This window comes from Rattus norvegicus, chromosome 8 (genome assembly GCF_021556685.1).
Source record: "Rattus norvegicus strain SHRSP/BbbUtx chromosome 8, alternate assembly SHRSP_T2T, whole genome shotgun sequence".
NCBI lineage: Eukaryota > Metazoa > Chordata > Mammalia > Rodentia > Muridae > Rattus > Rattus norvegicus.
The window spans coordinates 17738796-17758515 of record NC_141541.1 but is presented as its reverse complement, the minus strand read 5'-3'; the positions used below and the strand labels follow the sequence as shown (position 1 = coordinate 17758515).

At 46.9% G+C, this 19720-nt stretch overlaps 1 protein-coding gene and 1 long non-coding RNA gene across 9 annotated transcripts in view; one reads left to right on the top strand and one right to left on the bottom strand.

The window, feature by feature from the left end:
• Positions 1–17784, top strand: part of Piwil4 (piwi-like RNA-mediated gene silencing 4) — a 42912-nt gene extending 25128 nt beyond the window's left edge. For 4 of the 5 annotated variants that reach the window (NM_001271133.1, XM_087563776.1, XM_087563775.1 and 1 more), the window contains 11 exon segments: positions 1839–1956; positions 4465–4576; positions 6187–6371; positions 9572–9644; positions 10913–11113; positions 12071–12174; positions 12342–12412; positions 13517–13670; positions 15713–15841; positions 16344–16491; positions 17058–17783. In NM_001271133.1, coding sequence (NP_001258062.1) covers positions 1839–1956; positions 4465–4576; positions 6187–6371; positions 9572–9644; positions 10913–11113; positions 12071–12174; positions 12342–12412; positions 13517–13670; positions 15713–15841; positions 16344–16491; positions 17058–17174 — 1412 coding nt within the window. In that variant the 3' untranslated portion in view covers positions 17175–17783. 5 annotated transcript variants of the gene reach the window in all.
• Positions 12016–19563, bottom strand: LOC148003952 (uncharacterized). Of its 4 annotated transcripts, none has more exons than XR_015627449.1 (4): positions 19436–19563; positions 15049–15342; positions 12923–13173; positions 12016–12751 (listed from the first exon to the last, which is right to left on the bottom strand). It is a non-coding gene; the product is annotated as an uncharacterized LOC148003952 (long non-coding RNA). The 4 variants fall into 4 exon arrangements; XR_015627451.1 differs by lacking the exon at positions 19436–19563 and adding an exon at positions 19135–19369 and having other exon boundaries at positions 12923–13064; XR_015627448.1 differs by lacking the exon at positions 19436–19563 and adding an exon at positions 17025–17129 and having other exon boundaries at positions 12923–13064.
• Positions 19564–19720: the final 157 nt, after the last annotated feature.

Sequence of the window (19720 nt, the reverse complement as noted above, 5' to 3'; positions counted from 1 at the left end):
GTAAGGTTATGTGTCAAGCTCCACCCCCTCCCTCACTGAGTGCCAGTTCCTGAAGCTGGGGCAGGGACCCTGTAGGCAGCTCAAGCAATTGCTTGACCAAGTGGGAGGACATCATGCCCTTTGAGTCGCTTTTCTCTTGTGCATCTTGTTTTTGAAGTTTACTAGTAAAGGAAATCATGATCTGACCTCTTTGGGGTTTTGGTTTTGTTTGTTTTTTGTTTCCTTTTTTTTTAAAATTGGTTCTAGACTATTTTGTTAGAGTGAGACCAAAATGACTCTTAGTTTCTTCATGTACCAGTTTCCCAAAAAGCAATTCTCACTGTGTGGAAGAGCCTGCCTGAGTGTTGATTCACACTAGATGGTCAGTACACACTATAGAGTAGAGCCTGCCCAACTATCAGTACACACTATATATAGAGCCTGCCCAACTGTCAGTACACACCGAATCATAGAGCCTGCCCAACTGTCAGTACACACCGAATCATAGAGCCTGCCCAACTGTCAGTACACCCCGAATCATAGAGCCTGCCCGAGTGTCTGCAGTGCTGTCAGTACTCACATGGCCTATGTGACTTAAGTGCTTATGTCATAAATATCTGTTTTGTGCAGACAGCAGTGGAGTTCAGTGTCTGAAAGGAGGGTGTTCATTCTCAGTGGTCTTCTGACTTGCAAGCCCTGCAGATCTGACTTGTAGCCTCTGACCACATAACTTTATTGAAAACTTGAAGTGTTACTAGCACTCCTACCAATAAATAGAAATAAGGCATGCTGTGAATGAAAAACACAGGCCAGATTGTGAAGGTTCATTATTAAAAATATTAACTGGGTAATATTTTTAAATATGTTTCATTTTAAAACATTGATGTTTAGTACACTGGATTGAATCCTTAATACTACCTGAAATAACTGACCACCCATCCCTTCGCCCTTTTTTTTTTTTTTTTTTGGTTCTTTTTTTTTCGGAGCTGGGGACCGAACCCAGGGCCTTGCGCTTCCTAGGTAAGTGCTCTACCACTGAGCTAAATCCCCAGCCCCGCCTTCGCCTTTTTTACACACTTGACTACTGTAAAACTCTCATTTTAAGATTTATTTATTTATTTTTATATGTTAAGTGCATTGGTATTTTGTGTGCATGCTTGTCTGTGTGAGGATTTTAGATGCCCTGGAACTGGAGTTACAGACAGTTGTTAACCACCTGTGGGTGCTAAGAATTGAACCCAGATCCTCTGGAAGAGCAGCCAGTGCTCTTAACTGTTTCTGGTTCCCAAGGAAGTCGGAAGAGGGTGTCGAATCCCCTAGGCTTGGAGTTACATACGGTTGTAAGTTTCTGTGTGGGTGATGGAAATCACTCCTAGGTCCTTCGAAAGAGCAACAAGTCCTCTTAACCACTGAGACATTTCTGTAGTCCAAGACTTTCTTAAAAACAAAAAACAAACAAACAAAAAACCAGTTTCACTATGTAATCCTGACTGGCATTGAACTCACGTCATAGAGCAGGCTGGCCTCAAACTCCTGAACCCTGTGATTAGAGATGTGTGTCATACACTCAGCTTTTAGAAACTGTTGTTCTAAGTGGTTCTCAGTCTGTGACTCCCAACCCTTTTGGTTGCATATCAGATGTTTACATTACGATTCATAGCAGTAGTTAGGAAGTAGGAACTGATGTTAAGGTTTGTCGATGAGAACCACTGTGTTCAAGACTCCTGGGGCTTGCCTCTCTACTTCAGAGGGCCCTGCAGGGGGTGCATCTTACTGATTTGAATGCAAAGCATGCCTAAGCAGGGCCAGCCCCTCTGCCTGTGTTCACTCCCTACATCCACCTTTGATGCCTCTCCCAGGCCTGACCAGCCAAGCAACCTCAGACTTCCGCTTGATGAAGGCAGTCGCTGAAGAAACTCGGCTCAGTCCTATGGGAAGGCAGCAGCAACTAGCCCGACTGGCAGATGACATCCAGAGGTAGGGGCCACCAGCTGAAATCACAGGTGCCCAGCTTGGGGCTGAGTGTGTAGGACTGGATGATTTTGATGATATTCTGTTCATTTGTTTGAAAAGAATGTCTAATGTTGCCAACACTCAGAGCAAGGGTTTGAACTTGTGGGTTTGAAACATCCGAGTGCAGAGCCCAGAGGTGCAGCCAGGATCTCAGCAGTCACAGCTGGTAGGATTTGAACAGGCACAGCCTTGTTCTCTTCCAGAGAACACATCACACTCTGGGCAAGGTTTTGAATGAAGAAAGGGTTACTGGTCATATTAAAAAACAGGAAATGGAAACAAAGACAACAACACAACACCCCCAGACTCCCAGGACTCCCGGTGAGGGATGCTCAGATCCAGACGAGATTTTCTGAAATCTGGATGGACAGGATCCCTAAAGTTCTGTTCTCAGGCCATCTCTGAGGCTCCCCCTGCCTGCCTGCATCATGGTTTCCTGTGGCTTGTGAGGAGAGCTGTTAATGCAGCTGCTAGACATTTTTAAATTGAATTCGCTGCTTGCTTTTAGATTTCTGTGGCCCACGTTACTGTGAAATGGTTGTTTTTCTCTAAAGATGTTTGTGAGCAATACTAGGTCAGGGAGAAATTTCAGAATTGATGTAAGCAAAATATAAAGGAGATAAGAAGATACAGAGTAGCAGATAATGAATTGTGAATAATTATTAATAGTGAATGACCATATTCTATGGAATGATATAAATTTGCAGATATTTGTAAATTCACAGTCTAATCTCATTCTTCTCAGGGAAATGGCATAGCATACATATTTTAAATATTCATTTCAATGTTTTTGCATGATAAATGTGCATCTCCATTATACCCCTGACTTTGTAGTACCCACTCTGTGGGTACAGTTTTTACTGTGTCTTGTAGATGTATACTTGTATCTTTAGATGTATACTTGTATACCTACTGTATATTTGTATCATATAAAGAGATACTGTTTGGCCCCTTAAACTGGGCTGTGTATCTTCTGATCGTGTCACCACCACATGCCTCCTGCTCATCATGTCCAGGCTGGTGATGGCCTCACCCTTGGCCAGACGACATCAGAAGCAACTTAGTCATTGCAAGGATCAGTGTGAGGACAGTTGTAGGTGTAGTCCCTGTCGAGGAGAGGTGGCTGTGAGAGCTTTCTAGGGAATGGGGTGGGGCTTTTCACAGCACTCACCAGCATCCTCTAGGCTGCTGGCTGATAGTCTTGGCAGCTCTGGAGGAGACAGGATGATGTGAACACACTCACTGGCCTCTCGGAGCTCACAGCTCAGTGAAAGCACACCTTGTCATCATCCCATGAGCTAAGCCATAAAGCCTCCTATGTCACAAATGGAGAGTTATAGAAACATTGAGGATGCCTTATGGATAAGACTAGCCTCCTTGGTCCTCTTCCCACTGGGTGTGAATCTTTTGGATTTTCTGGAACTAAATGTTTTGTGTGTGTGTGTGTGTGTGTGTGTGTGTGTGTGTGTGTGTTAAAAATGTTTATTCACTGACACTTTCATTTGTGTGAAATCTGTGTATGTATAATGTACTTTGACCATAGTTCCTGTAGCAAGGAGTGGGAACCTTGCCTTCTTCTCAAGAAGTCCTCCTCATTTGCATTTGTTGGGGTCACCTTCACAAGTAGGGGTGTTGAGCCAGGACAACTTAGCAATGCTTGCTCCACTGAGGACTTTGATTCCTATTTGCTCAAAGCTCCAGGGTCCAGGGGAAGATCAAAGTCTCCTGAGCCCCACCCCATCCATGCAATGAGTGCATGGGTACCATACCTGGGTCTTGTCTGGGAGATAAAACTAAGTTCCTATCTTCCCGTTCTTTATAATTCCCAAGCCAACACATCCGAATGCTCCCAGGCGAAATCTGCACACGCAAACTCCAAATAACCCCTTGGTAAACTGTTCTAGGATGCTATCCTGTGCAGCACTGTGGTAATCATGTTCACGTCTTGCCATCTTTAATGTTTACACGTATATGAAACAATATCTACATTTTCTCAGTTAAGAGGCCAAGGCATTGGAAAAAGAAAGTAAGTTTGCTTAAGGTCACCTGCAACTGAAACATAGATACAGAGTGAAGCTGGGTTTTCCTTGTACCCCACAGCAAGCTTCCTGACTGGAAACCCCTGTGCCCCACTGAAAGCCTCCCCCTGTGAACCCCTGTGCCCCACTGTAAGCCTCCCACCTTGGAACCCCTATGTCCCAGTGCAAGCCTCCAGCCTGTGAAGCCCTGTGCCCCACTGCAAGTCTCCCTTCTTCCTTTTCTTGGTGGGGACAGTGATTGACACATTCTTTTGAGCTGTCCAAAATAGATATATTTATTTTACATATATCATGAGAAATAGGGGACAAATCCCTAAATATTGACTGAATAATTATTGACCTGAATAATTCCACAAGTCACTATTATATCTGAGATATTTAAAAGCCTTCAGAAGACACACACTGCAGAGACTGTAAATGACTCTGTTGACAGAAACCAAGTGACTCGGTTTGAGCTTGAGACCTGGGGATTGCATTTTGGAAGCCAGCTATCCCTGACCGGCCGGGTTGTTCCCTCTGAAAAGATCCTGCTGCAGGACCACACAGTGAGTAGCCATTCTCTTTATTACAAGTGTTTGCTCAACTGTGTGTACATATGTTTACTCCCCAGGGCGATGGGGCTTGCCGCACACACATGAGCATGCCTGTGCTTGTGTCTATGTGTGTGCCCATGTGTGTGCATGCCCTGCATGTTCCTGTGTGCATGTGCGAGTGCCTGTGCCCATACATGTGCGTGAGTGCCGTGTGTGTGTGTGTGTGTGTGTGTGTGTGTGTGTGTGTGTGTGTGAAGCGCAAGTCACACATGGCTACCCATGACCAACTGTCACTCTTAAGCAGCTGAAAACAAGCAAGCAGGGAAATATGGTCACCCAGGTAAATTCTGGTAGAGAGTGACTTTAATACTAACATTGGACAGCTTCACCCAAAAGGTAGCGAGTCATACAGATCTCACAGTGTGCTTGGGCTGTGTGTGGGCTGAGACATGAAGACAAATCACCCCCCATCCAGGTTTTGGTGGAAGAAATGAAACAGGTATCAAATGGAGAGGCCACTTGACTGCTGGTGGCTGTTACCAGCTTCTTGACCCAGGCCAGACCCTAGTGTCCAAGTGAACTAAATATCTGTAGGCATTGGTCCTGGGCTATGGTCTCCATAGGTCTCCATAGGCTCGTGGACAGGGCTTTCTGCACACTGGAATGACCTCAGTCCCCAGGAGAACCACTCAGGGGCCAGCCTTCCTTTCTGTTGTGTTAAAGTCTCCTGGAGCCGCATCCCAGCCCTGTACCCAATGCATGTGGTAGTGACTGGAACTCAGTGCTTCATACTAAGTCCCTTGGGTATGACAAAGCCACTGGCATTCTAAACTTGTTCTTGCTGCCTCTCACTCTTAGCACCTCTCTCCCCTGTTCCATTTTTGAGTCTGTAGAACTGTGAGAGGCATTGCTTCTGCAACACCAGTGGTCTTGGTGCTAGTCCGATGGTTCAGGTAGTCCTGAGTCCAGCAGCTGTGCTTAGGGGCTAGTCCAATGGTTCAGGTGGACCTGAGTTCAGCTCTGCAGCAGCCATGTAAATTTAGGCTGCAGCTTACCCCTGTAATCCTCATGCTGGGACTTGGAGACAGGGGATCATATGGCTTTGATTTTTTGAGTTCTTTGAGTTCTGGCCTTTGAGGACATGAGCACACACATGAGACAGACCCAAACATGCACACAAGTACACACATGAAACCACTATCGGCCTCATCTTTTCCTTTCCATGTAGCTCTTTCTCACTAGAGCAGTCTCACCTTCCTGCTGGCCTAAAGCAACAGAGCACGGAGGACCTGGAGCATCAGTAGTCTTTATTTTGAATACTTTAAGTAAGGAGTCCGAAAGGTCAGCCTTCATGCTGTCCGAGAGAAAGGACAAGCAGAGGTGGAAGGGAAGGAACCAGAGATCTTTCAGTCAGACACCAGCAGCATGTCCACCCAAGGCTCCACACCCAGGGACCATCAGACCTTGTGTGCCTCCCGATGCCTTTTTTCCCAGGAAGCCTGTGTATTCTGTGACGAGGAACAGAGCCCCACCTGCCTTTCAGTTCTTCTGTTGTGACAAACGTTCTAAATTACTCTCTGAAGAACTTTGCTCAGACCTTTTATGATCCTGCTCTCTCTCAGTGTCAACCTGCATTTGCTGCTGATTGGTCCAAAGATATGCGATCTTGCAAGGTTCTGAGTTCTGAGCCTTTGAATACATGGTTGATCGTGTGCTGTAGCAGGGCTGAGCATTTGATTGAATCCTTCCTGAGCTGTCTGAGGAGAGTTGGAGGTTCCACGGGATTCAGTGTGGGCCACCCAAAAATGTGAGTGTACAGTGAATTTTTTCCACCTCCTAACTTGGCTTGAAAGTTGGAAGTGATGCCTGGTACAGCTATAAAACATGTATTGTAGTAATGTTTCTCTTTCTAATGTTTCTTTTATAAAGTGATGTCTATGTCCACATGTCTGTGTGTGGGGATGGGTACATGAGTGGACGTGGCCATGGAAGGGATCGCTGTCAGAGCCTCCAGAGCTGGAGTTGAAAGTGGATTTGAACTATCCAGTGAGAGCGCTAGGAAATGAAGCTCAGTTCTCCAAAGAAAAATACACACTCTCAACGTCTGACCCATCTCTCTAGCTATTAGTATTAGTTCTTGAAATGTCAAAAATAGTCACAAGAAGTTACATTTTGTATTTATTAAATTGCCTTATAAAACTAAAATATAGGGGCTGGAGACAACTCAGCTACTCTTCCAAAGGGCCCTGTTCAATCCCCAGCACCCACATGGCAGCTTACAACTCTGTCACTCAAGTCTAGCGGATCTGATGTGTTTTTTTGTTTTTTGTTTTTTGGTTTTTTTTTTTTTTTTGGTTCTTTTTTTTTTTTTTTTTTTCGGAGCTGGGGACCGAACCCAGGGCCTTGCGCTTCCTAGGTAAGCGCTCTACCACTGAGCTAAATCCCCAGCCCCTTTTCTGGACTCTTTAGGCACCTGGCACATGAGAGGAACCCAGACACACATGCAGGCAAAACACTCATAAACAGAAAACAAAAATAAGTAAATCTTTAAGGACCCCAAAATACATTTTATTGTATCTTTGTAAAGGTTGGCTTTGTAGTTTGTCTAGGGAAGGCTCATTCCCTCGGAGTCTTTCATGTCCGTTGGGTATACATCCTGAGTAAGTCTGTGTGGTGCCTTCTCTAATTTTAACTTCAGGTCACCTATTATAAAACTTAATAGCAGACATAATATTAACAAGCAAGTGCATTTCCTGACTGATTTGATAGATTTTTAGGCTTCCAAAAGTTACAGTAAGATTAGTGTTAAAAGAGAGCTTTCTGACAAACAGCCAAAACCAACCCAAAACCAAGGCCAGCCTTTCATGCTCTGAGCCTTTCTGGAGTAGCTTCTGTGCCTCAGACACTCCGTTGGCTGCCAAGAATGAAGAAGATACGAACTAACTAAGGGCTACATGTGTCCAGACACGGTCACACTCTCAACTGAACGTCATTTTGCCCTGAGATTGACCACGTCTTGTTTGAACTCGATGTACTTGAAAACAGACAGTAACCAATTAATTATGTCAGCAGTACATGTACTGTCCAACTCCAGAGCTCTCCTGGAGTCTCGCTTACATCATATTTAGAATTCTCCTCTTATCATTGAATCTGCTGACAAATCCTCTTCTTCAAGTTTCCCCACTCCGATTTCTCTAAGCTGGGAGATGTGGTAGGAGTTGCACTCCCAGACCTGCGCTGGGAGGACAGTCCTTGGATCTCACAGGTTCCAGAGCCATCTTGTGCTTGTATGTCTTTGGACTTTTACTATGATAGCTGTGTTTCTATTCCGCTCTGTTTCATCTATGAAGTATCCATTTGCCTGCTGGGTTTACAGGCCTGGCCTCTCTCATCTAAGATGTCTGCCTGGTGTCTGAGCTGGAGTGAGAGGTTTCCCTTTGGAACTGAGGAATTTCTAAAGCAGTGTTCCCAGTCCTACAGGTGGCTGTTAGAAGTGGCGGGGAGCCCTGCCTCCTGCTGGGCAACTGTATTTAAAAAGGCAACCGGTTGAGACTCTTCCCCCTTCTCTGTCCCTTTCCCCACCTCCTGGCTATGGGGGGGGGGTGCAGATAATTTTACTTCGTGTGTAGAGACTAGATTGGCAAGTGCCTGTGTGTAGCCCCTGATAACATTCTTTAATTGACAAATTATTGCTGAGTGGCTGATTACAGCTAAATAGGACAAGGCTCCAAACAAGACGCTCTACAGAAGAGTAACCAACACCCCTTTTGTGATTCATACAGATTAGTTGAAAACCTCTGTCATTAATTAATGATCCCCAAAGCATTTTTGAAGTTTCAGGTCTGCTTTAGACATTTGAAATTATGGGTTTATAATTTCAGAAGTTCACTTTTTTTATTGAATATTTTTTATTTACATTTCAAATGTTATTCCCTTTCCCAGGTTTCCTGTAATAAGCCCCCTAGTCCATCCCCCTCCCCCTTCTTCTATAAGGGTGTTCCCCCTCCCCAACCACCCCCTCTTCCTGCTTCCCAGCCCTGACATTCCCCTACACTGGGGGCTCCAGTCTTGGCAGGACCAAGGGCTTCTCCTATTGATGCCCAACAGGACCATCCTTTGCTACATATGCAGCTGGAGCCATGGGTTTGTCCATGTGTAGTCTTTGGGTAGTGGTTTAGTCCCTGGGAGCTCTAGTCGTTTGGTATTGTTCTAATGGGGTTGCAAGCCCCTTCAACTCCTTCAGTCCTTTCTCAAACTCTTCCAACAGGGACCCCCATTCTCAGTTCAATGGTTTGCTGCTAGCATTTGCCTCTGTATTTGTCATGCTCTGGTTGAGCCTTTCAGGAGACAGCTATATATCCTGTCAGCACGCACTTCTTGGCTTCAGCAATATTGTCTAGTTTTGATGGCTGTATGTATATGGGCTGGATCCCCAGGTGGGGCAGTCTCTGAATGGCCATCCCTTCAGTCTCTGCTCCAAACTGTGTCCCCATATTTCCTCCTATAAATATTTTTGTTTATCCTTTTAAAAAGGACTGAAGCATCTGCACTTTGGTAGTCCTTCTTCTTGAGCTTCATGTGGTCTGTGGATTGTATCTTGGGTATTCTAGTTTTTAATTCTAGCTTTTGGGCTAATATCCACTTATCAGTGAGTGCATACCATATGTGTATTGTTGTGATTGGGTTACTTCACTCAGGATGATATTTTCTAGTAGAAGTTCACTTTTAACCCAATTTTGAATAGCAAATCCATTAACTAAGGGGACTTGGTACAACTGAGAGCTTTTCTATTTTTACTAATTTTTATATGCTAACTGGCCGATTATGGAGTATTTGGAACGTCATGCACTGGAGAAATACATTAAATATGAGAGGTTCTTGTTTCTCTCCAAGGATTTTTTCCCCTATAAAATGAATGATATGTTGAGGGGCCCTTCTGTACTTTTCCTAACACCCTATGTCTGATTGAAAGCTACTAAAAGACAACTAAATCACCTTTCTATGTAGCATAAAAGTGGATGAAAACCCTGCAGCGTTCCTTCGAGCCATCCAGCTGCACGTCAACCCCGATGTTCAGTTGGTGAGTGTGGGGCTTGTTCTGGGCTTTCTATGCATGATTTCTATATTTCCTTTATGTCTGACATCTTAAAGAAAATGTTCTGAGCGTATTGTCTGTCTTAGATAGGGTCAAATTGCTGTGATGAAACATCGTGACCAAAGCAACCTGTGGAAAGGGCTCTCTTGGCTTATACAGCTACCAGAAAGCTTTGTACTTAGAAAGAATGTGTATTTCACTCATCTCCCAGGCCTGGGCCCCACAGCTGAGCCATGCAATTGCACAAATGCCTGTTCAGTTCCCCTGTAGAAGAACAGCAGCCTCTCCCTCCCTCTGTCTCTCTGTCTCTGTCTCTCTCTTTCTCTCTCTCTCTGTCTCTCTCTCCCTCCCTCCGTCTCTGTCTGTCTCTGTCTCTGTCTCTCTGTCTCTCTCTCCCTCCCTTCATCTCTGTCACTCTCTCTGTCTCTTTTTCTCTCTGTCTCTGTCTCTGTCTCTCTGTCTCTCTCTCCCTCCCTCCGTCTCTATCACTCTCTCTGTCTCTGTCTCTCTGTCTCTCTCTCCCTCCCTCCGTCTCTGTCTCTCTCTGTCTCTCTCTCTCTCTCTCTCTCTCTCGGATAGTACGATAGTACGTCAAATGAAGAGAATTCCCGATCTAAGGATGTTAAGCTCAATCACAGCAAAACTGTAAAGAAAAGTGAAAGCATGTACAAGCATGTACAAGCATGTTCTTTCCCAGAACCCAGAGTACCAGACACGTGCTGTCATTTTTGGAACCCTTTGAAGGTACGTTGCAGGGTGCCCTTTACTCTTGATGACTCTTGATACGAATGTCCTAAAAACAAGACCACTCTACCTCAGAATCACAGGGTGGTCAGCTAACCATGAGAGAGAGCAAGCAAAGAGGGAATTTGAGGAGCCTACCCTCAGTCAGTTCAAGGAGAGGGAGGACGAGGAATCACGGGTGTGTCCGTGCAGCTTGAACACTTATGTAGCTGACTTTGCAGGGGGTGGGGTGGGTACAATTGGAGAGAATCTGACTGAGCAAAATGGTATTTTAAGGAATCAGTGGCCTCAAGGCCACTTAAGGGACCCACTGCCATGTTTAGTTTTGCTTCTTGGGAGCATGGGACTGACGATGTTTAGAGAATCTGTGCTTTTGCCTTGATTCTTCTACCAGACCTGTTCAGGGACTGTTTAAACATCTCCAAACATCCCACGCCTTCATGTTGTCCACAAGCTGTTCACACTTGTAAGGAGCTGGACCTGATCTTCTGTTGTCCTCTTGCATTTAGGTGATGTGCATCCTGCCTTCTAATCAGAAGAACTATTACGACTCCATTAAAAGATATTTGAGCTCCGACTGCCCGGTCCCAAGCCAGTGTGTGCTGACCCGGACCTTGAACAAACAGGGAATGATGCTGAGTGTGGCCACCAAGATCGCCATGCAAATGACCTGCAAACTCGGGGGCGAGCTGTGGGCTGTGGAGATCCCAGTGAGCACTGCTCCTTTCTCACGTCCAGTCGGACGTAGCATCGTGTGATCCCAGTGTCTCAGTTGCCCTGGGGGTCTTGGGGTTGGGGGGAGGGTACTTCTCAGACCCCCTGGAGGTGTGATGCCCCAGTCTCTGACACCGAGTTTCCTTACATAATTAACTGGTGTGGTGTGTGCAGACGGCCCACACCTGTCTCCTGCACGCTTCAGTCAGCTCCAGATTAGTTCTAGCTGCTAATACGGAGGGCACTTAAACCTGTGATGCTCTGGGGCTGTTTCTGATATGTGTGGTTCCTCCCTACCCCACCGCACCCCACCCCCAGGTTATAGCATCGCACAAAGCTTTGCAGAGAAATTCCAAAAGATGGCGAGACACAGCCTCTCCTCTCAAGGAGCTTCTGCTTGGCTACTCACAGACTTCTTCATGGAAGATAGTCCTGGGTGTCACAAACCTGGGAGGGGCCTGATTTAGGTTCTCTTGGCTGCCATTTTAAGTCCTGTCCCATGGCTTCTACCTTTGCCTGTGTCCAGCAGTGTATGCCTCCTCAAGGGGACCACCACCCGGCTGTGGTAGGGACTCACCAGACGCCATCTTGGAAGGAAGTGAGGGAAAAGAAGTGGCCAGGCTGCCTGTCCCTAGTCCTTCCTCAACTGTGGCAACTGTGAAAAACAGGAGTGGTTCATCCTCACGTCCTTCTGACTGGGCAGAGGATAAAGGGATTGCTACCCTTTGCCACCTCTGTCCCTTTCCCAGCCCTTGGGAGGCTGATGGTCACTCAGGCTTCTCAGTGAAGTATCTATCATAATCTTCCTGCCTTCCATTCCTTGGTTTCTGGTTTAATCACCTGTCCCATCTGGAACTCCATTTCTTTGTCACACAGCTTAACTTGAAGAGTTAACCACTGGAGAGGTACTAAAATGTTTATTTCATTTAACCACAGTTAACTTGATTTAACAGTTGAAGTCACTGATGGTCGTGGGCATCGACATCTGTAGAGACGCCCTCAGCAAGGATGTAGCGGTCGTCGGGTTTGTCGCCAGCATTAACTCCAGGATCACCAGGTAAGTTAAACTGCTCTTAACCCTCCTAACCTTAACCCGACAGGCAACACATACAAAGTTAGGAGCCCGGGCTTTCCCCGCCCGCTGCATCTGTCTCTAACGTCAAGAATGTGTATTCGAGGCAGGCGTCTGTTGTTGAGTCTCACTTGTGTGTCTGTTGGTTTCAGGTGGTTTTCCCGCTGTGTCCTCCAGAGAACGGCAGCTGATATTGCAGATTGCCTGAAAGTCTGCATGACTGGTATGTCACGGAGTGGGCTTTGGGGACTGCTCCTTCACACCCCAAACCCACAGACTGATGGGAGCTGACACTCAAACCTGTCAGCTCTCACCCAGTTGGAGATTCCCACATCTGTGTGCGGACTGACGGGCTGGGTAGCGTTTATGTCGCTGTGTGTGCCGAGCACAAAGCCAAGAGGAAAGAAAGAAAGTGTGTGGCCACCTCAGCACACGTGGAAGACTCACCATTCACCCCGAGGACAGGGGTGTGGGAAGAGAAGACACGGGCGAGAGGCTAGGGCAGGCCTCCTCTTCACAGCCCCAGCCCCTTGGCTTTATCTGTAGTTTCCAGTCTGCAAACCTGAGGGGTTGGGATGTTTTTGAAGTGAACTTGTTTTTGAAGTGAGCCTTGGCGGCTGCCCTCTTAGAAGCACGACTATCTTCTGTCAAACCAAACCAAATTTCCTAGGCAGTAAACTCTCCTGAAATGAACTATGCAGTACGGACACAGAAAGAAATTACTGCGTCTTACCGTTTCACTCCATTTAAAAACCCGGCCAGTGTTTTAGTCGTTCCTGCTGAAAGTCTCTCTCATGGAGGAGTTGACGTCTGGGGCTCACTCAGAAGCAGTTTGGAGTTAGCGTGGGTGGAAATGTTTTCAGACTCCATCCCATCTGTGAGAATTAGGCTCGGATTCAGTCAGTGTGAGGAACGCCGGAGTCATTTCCTCATGTTTTCATATTTATTCTCATTAGGGAAGAAGATGAGACGAGCGCAGCCAGTCTGCTCTTGAGCAGATTCAAAGACTCGAATTAGTGTTAATTTGGTTTGAGGCATTTGTCTATCGCATGAATTAAAATTTGATTTGTTGCTCAAATTTGGCTCAAGAAATGCGCTAAAGACTATAAAATGCCACAGAAACCCTGTGATTGCTCAAGCAGCAGACATGAAGGATTGGTCCTAGTTAGCCATTTCTCTGTTGCTGCAGATACAACCCAAGCCAAGCCTTACCGTTTTTACTATGGTCTGAAATAGCAAAGTTACTTAACTGGGAAAACCCATAGAAATATTATTTTTGGAGGCCCCGGACCGATGCCTCTTCTCTCACTAACATCACGTTCTCCAGGTGCTCTCAACAAGTGGTACAAACACAACCACGATTTGCCGGCACGGATAATCGCGTACCGGGATGGTGTGGGCAACGGCCAGCTAAAGGCAGTTTTGGAATACGAAGTCCCACAGCTGCTGAGCAGTGTGACAGAATGTGGCTCCGACGCCAGGTACTCTGTTCCCCCTCGTTCTCTGACACTTGTGTGGTACCATACATACCTGTGATCCATGGTTGTGGACACAGCTTTCACCTTTCAGACAGTGAAATTTTGCTGTGTTTCCATGTCACGCCCAGCTTGGATGGGTTTTCCTGGTGCTACAGTGTAGTTCAGATGGTCTAACACTGATACCCTACTGCTGTAAGGTTTGGGAGCCTTGACTAGGGCACCTAGAGGGAGGAGGCGTTTTACTGAGCAGCTGGCAGTCTTCCTGAGAGAGCTAGCAGAGGTCAGAATAGGAGAGACATTGTATACATATCAATACTCTACTGGGCTGTGGAGTTGTGATTTAAAAGTTGAGTCCCAAATCCGTATCCAGACAAAACCTCAGGTTACAACCACCAGGTCACAGGTAAGGTTATGAATACAGGTGGGGAGCCTTGCTGCCATGCAGTGAGCGCTGTGGTCACCTGTGTTTCCACTGGGGGTAGAGTTCTCCAGTGATTACATGGAGGGCCACATGTAAGGAAAATCCTAGGAAAAGTGAGTAAAGACTGTACTCTCAAGTTGATGTCTTAAAATTTTTAGGGATGATCTGGGAGCTGGATAGATGGCTCAGCAGTTAAGAGCACCGGGTCCTCTCCCAGAGGTTCTGAGTTCAATTCCCAGCTACCACATGGTGCCTTGTGACCATCTGTGATGGGATCTGATGCCCTCTTCTAGCATGCAGGCACATATGCAAATAGAACACTTAATACAAATAAATAAATACTTATCTTAGGGAATAAGATAGGATCATCTCATTCCCAGGCAGCGCAGATTTGTGTCTGGCCATGCTCCCATTGCAATCGACCAAACCACAGAGGAATGAATGAACTTGTCCTAAGGCTACCCTTGGTACAGAGGTGGGAAAGCCAGCTACTTGTAGTTGTAGTCTGGCCTGGAGAGGGAAACCTCTTTGCTCCTCACCAGACCTCCAGTGACTGTCTCAGTTGAATGATTAAAACTAAAATGATGTCACTGGAGGAGGCGGGCAAATCCAGCAGTGGCAATCTAAGGAGCTAACATTTTAAGTTTCAGCGCAGGAGGCATTCGTAACTACTGATTTGTCACTGACTTCTAGGAAGAATAGTTTACTGTACACTGTAGGAGAGCATTGTTTCGATGAGAGTACTGTGAGTACTGCCCATATCTCTTCAGTCTTCACACCTTAAAACTGCTGAAAGTCAAGGTTCATGCTGACTCCTGCTCCCACGAATCCCTTCCATGACAGAGCATAGCGGGAGTTTGCCGTGATATCGTGGAATAGACTCAGCACCTGCTCAGTCAGCCTCTGGTCTGTTTTCCCTTCCCTCCCTGCATGCACCCATCTGTCTGTCTGTCCACTCACCCATCCTTCCACCTGTCTGCCTTAGCGTAGATTCTCCATGATTGTCTGAGGCTCAGGAGGGACCACAGTTTTCCTTGGTGCCTCAGTGGAGGTGGAATGGAGTAACGATTGCCAATGCAGGAGAAGTCTCCTGTAGAGAAAATTCTGGAAGATCTTTCCTTAATAGTCAATTGAAAATCTGGGTGACACAGACTTGTAGCTCCAACCTGTGCAACTTAGCGAGACCTTGCTTCAGCAGAGCAGCAGCAGAACACTTGGCTAGCATGCACGGGCTTCTGGGATCCATCCCCAGTTCTGTAAGAGAAGGCGAATGAAGTGACACCTCTCTTCTGTCCTATGAAATGGTAAACTAGGCAGATGGTTTAGTCACTGTTGCTACAAATCCAAATAGACCCTCATTAAAATATTCCAAATAGACCCTCATTAAAATAATCCAAATAGACCCTCATTAAAATAATCCAAATGGACCCTCATTAAAATAATCCAAATAGACCCTCATTAAAATAACTGGATGTCTGTCGAGAGAAGGAGGATTCATAGGTGGTTTTTTTTCTTTGTATTGCAGTGTTTTTAGGATGATTTTCTATTTATTTCTCTAACTGGATCAAACAGCAATAAGTCACACAAAAAAGTGAGCTCAGCCTCTGTGCCTCAACCCCTGCAGGAGCTGCAGACTGTCAGTGGTCGTGGTCAGGAAGAGGTGTCTGCTGCGTCTCTTTGCCGAGTCTGGCCATACGCTACAGAACCCCCCACTTGGCACTGTCGTGGACTCAGAAGCAACACGTCCAGAGTGGCAAGTGTCCCTGGAAAACTGTGTGTGTGTGTGTGTGTGTGTGTCTATGTTCGTATGTGCATCTATGTGTATGTATGTGTGTCTCTGTATTTGTGTATATGTGTGTTTGTGCATGTTTGTGGGTATGTATGCGTATGTATATGTGTGTGTGTCTGTATGTATGTGTGTGTGTTTGTGCATGTTTGTAGGTCTGTATGAGTGTGCAAAGGTGTGCAGGCTCATGTAGAAACTAGAGTTTGATATTGAATATCTTCCTGGTTACTTTCTATCTTTGGCTGGGCAGTCCCTGCTGCCCTGGACTTGAGACTGATTACAGGCACACGGCCACGTCCCAGTTTGTTTGTTTGTATTTATGCAAATGCTGGAAGATCCAGCTCAGGTCTGGTGTGGGTGCCTCGCTCTGAGCAGTCTCCCAGAAAGACTGGTTTTCCCACGCACCCATTGAGCACCGTTCCAGTTTGGCTGTGACTCCTTCTCTCCACCCCTTCCTGTTTCTCTGCAGGTATGACTTCTACCTGACCAGCCAGACTGCTAACCGGGGGACTGTTAGTCCCACCTACTACAACGTCATCTATGACGACAACGCTCTGAAGCCTGACCACATGCAGCGGCTGACCTTCAAACTGTGCCACCTCTACTACAACTGGCAGGTGAGGGAGAGCCTTTTACTGAAGTAGGGGTGACGTCACCACCTGGGCTTGCCTCGTCCTTCCCCCTCATCTATTCCTTAATTCCATGGTAGAAGACCCCACTCTGTCAACTAAATAAAACAGCAGGGAGCACAGGTTCTCCAGAGGACTTGAGGATACTCATTACCTCAGGCACGACTGAGGATAGCTTGTTAGGAGAGTCAGGAAGCCAGCAGGTTAAGAGATGTGGGCCTGCCTGTGTGCCTTGCCTTAGGCAAGAGCCCAAGGCTCAGGTTAGCTCTGAGCCCTGATGGAACATCAGACTAGAGGCAGTTTAGGGTAGGCCCATATGCCATGTCTGCCAGCTTGCACACAGTGAAGAGACACAGCCCCAGCCCATTTTGCCTGTGAGCTTGCGTTTCCAGTGGGCAAGGCTCCCTTTGTTGGTTGAATTAAGTTACCATTTACCTAGGACCTGTTCTGCTGTGTGAGTAACCAGTAGGCGAGAAGGACTCCAATTTAAAAACATCCCTTTGGAAGACAAACAACGTTACCTCTGCAGTGATATCTTTCCCTTTCCTCCCCAGGGCGTAATCAGTGTCCCTGCTCCGTGCCAGTATGCACACAAGCTGACCTTCCTGGTGGCACAAAGCATCCACAAGGAACCAAGTCTGGAATTAGCCAATAAGCTCTTCTACCTGTGACAAGTGGGCCAATAGCATGGCTCGATGGAGACGCCAAAAAGCAGTTGCTATGCTTTGTTCAAATCTGCCAAATGCTCAAGGCTCCTGCTGCTTAAAGGAGCTTCAGCCTGATTTTAAGTATTGGGAAGGAGAGGGTTTTTTGGTTTTTGTTTTTTTGTTTTGTTTTGTTTTGTTTTTTGTTTTCTGGGTTTTTTTTTGTTGTTGTTGTTGTTGTTTTTAAAGTTATCTGAATCAGTTGAGGACAAACCTATGGGGATTTTTGTCTCCCCTGTGTCTAAAAACAACAATGACAAACAAACAAAAACCCACAGAGTGATGGGTTTTCTTGTGGCTCTGTCAGGCGACATTTTACTTTGTCCTGGTTTATCCTCGTATTTTTTTTTTTTTAAGTAAATGCTTGAGGTGAATTCTCACATGGTATATACGTGATGATATTGGGATATATCATCACAGCTAACTGGATTCTAAAACAATATTCGTGTGGTATTGTGATGGTGTTTAAGAGGGGTTTAACTTCTTTCCTGACATTACCAGGGTTGTTCTAAGTATCGTAGAGCATTTTGTAGAGTGGGTTAAGTAAATACTGAAAATAAAGACTCCCTGAGCATCGGTTATGTGTTTATTGTGACTTGAATTTGAAGTGGAGTGAAGTGAGCCTAGGATTTAAGGAGCTGTGTCACAGACATGCCCACTGGACCTCTCCTTCTCCGACCGTGGGCGGTTTCTGAAACAGGACCCAGTTCCTGGTCCTATGATAGGTTCTCATTCCCAGCAGTGGTGCCCTGGGGCTGCAGCCCAGCCTTGCTGCCCACTCACAGGGAAGGCAGACACCAGCGGAGAGGACTGGGCAGATCCAGTGCATCCAGCCCACCTGTGCTTGTAGACTCGGCCTCCCGGCTGTTTCCAGTACTCCCTCTGTGCCCTGGGCACCAGAACCACCCTGCCAGCCGTGAAGGGGGTTTCTCTGTCTTCCCAGAGCACCAGTTTTTCCTCACTGACCAGTTGACACTATAAACAGGTTATTCTGAATATCCTTAAAGGAAACCACTAGGGACTGGAGAGACGGCTCAGCGGTTAAGAGCACTGGCTGCTCTTCTAGAGGTCCTGAGTTCAATTCCCAGCAACCACATGGTGGCTCACAACCATCTGCAGTGGGATCCTATGCCCTCTTCTGATGTGTTTGAAGAGATCAGCAGTGTACTCAAATACATAAAATGAATAAATAATTTGTTTTTAAAAAAGAAAGCGTCCATCCATCTTCCTCTGCAGCTACCCCCTCTCTTTCCTCCTCTTCATATACTCTGTGTATGTACAGCAATTTGTATGTACAATTCCCTGGTCTAATTAGAATTTCACCACAATCCCTGCATCAGATCTGCTTCATTCAAGAGTATTGAGGCTTTCACTGTGCAAAGTGTTACAGTCAGATGTCCTGTGACAGCATTTGACCACTTGGTGTTCTCCTGGCCTCCCGTGAACCACTACTTACCTCTGTTCTGCCAAGTCCTCCCTTCTCACCAGCACTCCTCCTGCTGGAGTCCTCCCTTCTCACCAGCACTCTTCCTCTGCTGGAGTCCTCCCTTCTCACCAGCACTCCTCCTTCTGGAGTCCTCCCTTCTCACCAGCACTCCTCCTGCTGGAGTCCTCCCTTCTCATGAGCACTCCTCCTGCTGGAGTCCTCCCTTCTCATGAGCACTCCTCCTGCTGGAGTCCTCCCTTCTCACCAGCACTCCTCCTGCTGGAGTCCTCCCTTCTCACCAGCACTCCTCCTGCTGGAGTCCTCCCTTCTCACCAGCACTCCTCCTGCTGGAGTCCTCCCTTCTCACCAGCCTCCTCCTGCTGGAGTCCTCCCTTCTCACCAGCCTCCTCCTGCTGGAGTCCTCCCTTCTCACCAGCACTCCTCCTGCTGGAGTCCTCCCTTCTCACCAGCACTCCTCCTTCTGGAGTCCTCCCTTCTCACCAGCACTTCTCCTGCTGGAGTCCTCCCTTCTCATGAGCACTTCTCCTGCTGGAGTCCTCCCTTCTCACCAGCACTCCTCCTTCTGGAGTCCTCCCTTCTCACCAGCACTCCTCCTGCTGGAGTCCTCCCTTCTCACCAGCACTCCTCCTGCTGGAGTCCTCCCTTCTCACCAGCCTCCTCCTGCTGGAGTCCTCCCTTCTCATGAGCACTCCTCCTGCTGGAGTCCTCCCTTCTCACCAGCCTCCTCCTGCTGGAGTCCTCCCTTCTCACCAGCACTCCTGCTGGAGTCCTCCCTTCTCACCAGCACTTCCCCTGTGGAATAGGGGATTCCCAATGTGGTCCACAGTGGAATGCCCCAGGAATGAAAGTGTAGATCAAGGCAAGAGAAAGGTTTTGAAGAAGGAAAGATTGCTTCCAAGTTCTTCCTGTGGTGTAAAGTCACAAGGAAGGCTGTGGGGGCGTGGGCGGGGGGCGGGTCTTCTTGAGGAACCAGGTACCTGGGGGACACCAGCTGGTAGTATTGTCACATTGCACTGAAAGCATTCTATTGTTCTTTTTCCTTTATTTCCCCCCTCCCTCCCTCTGT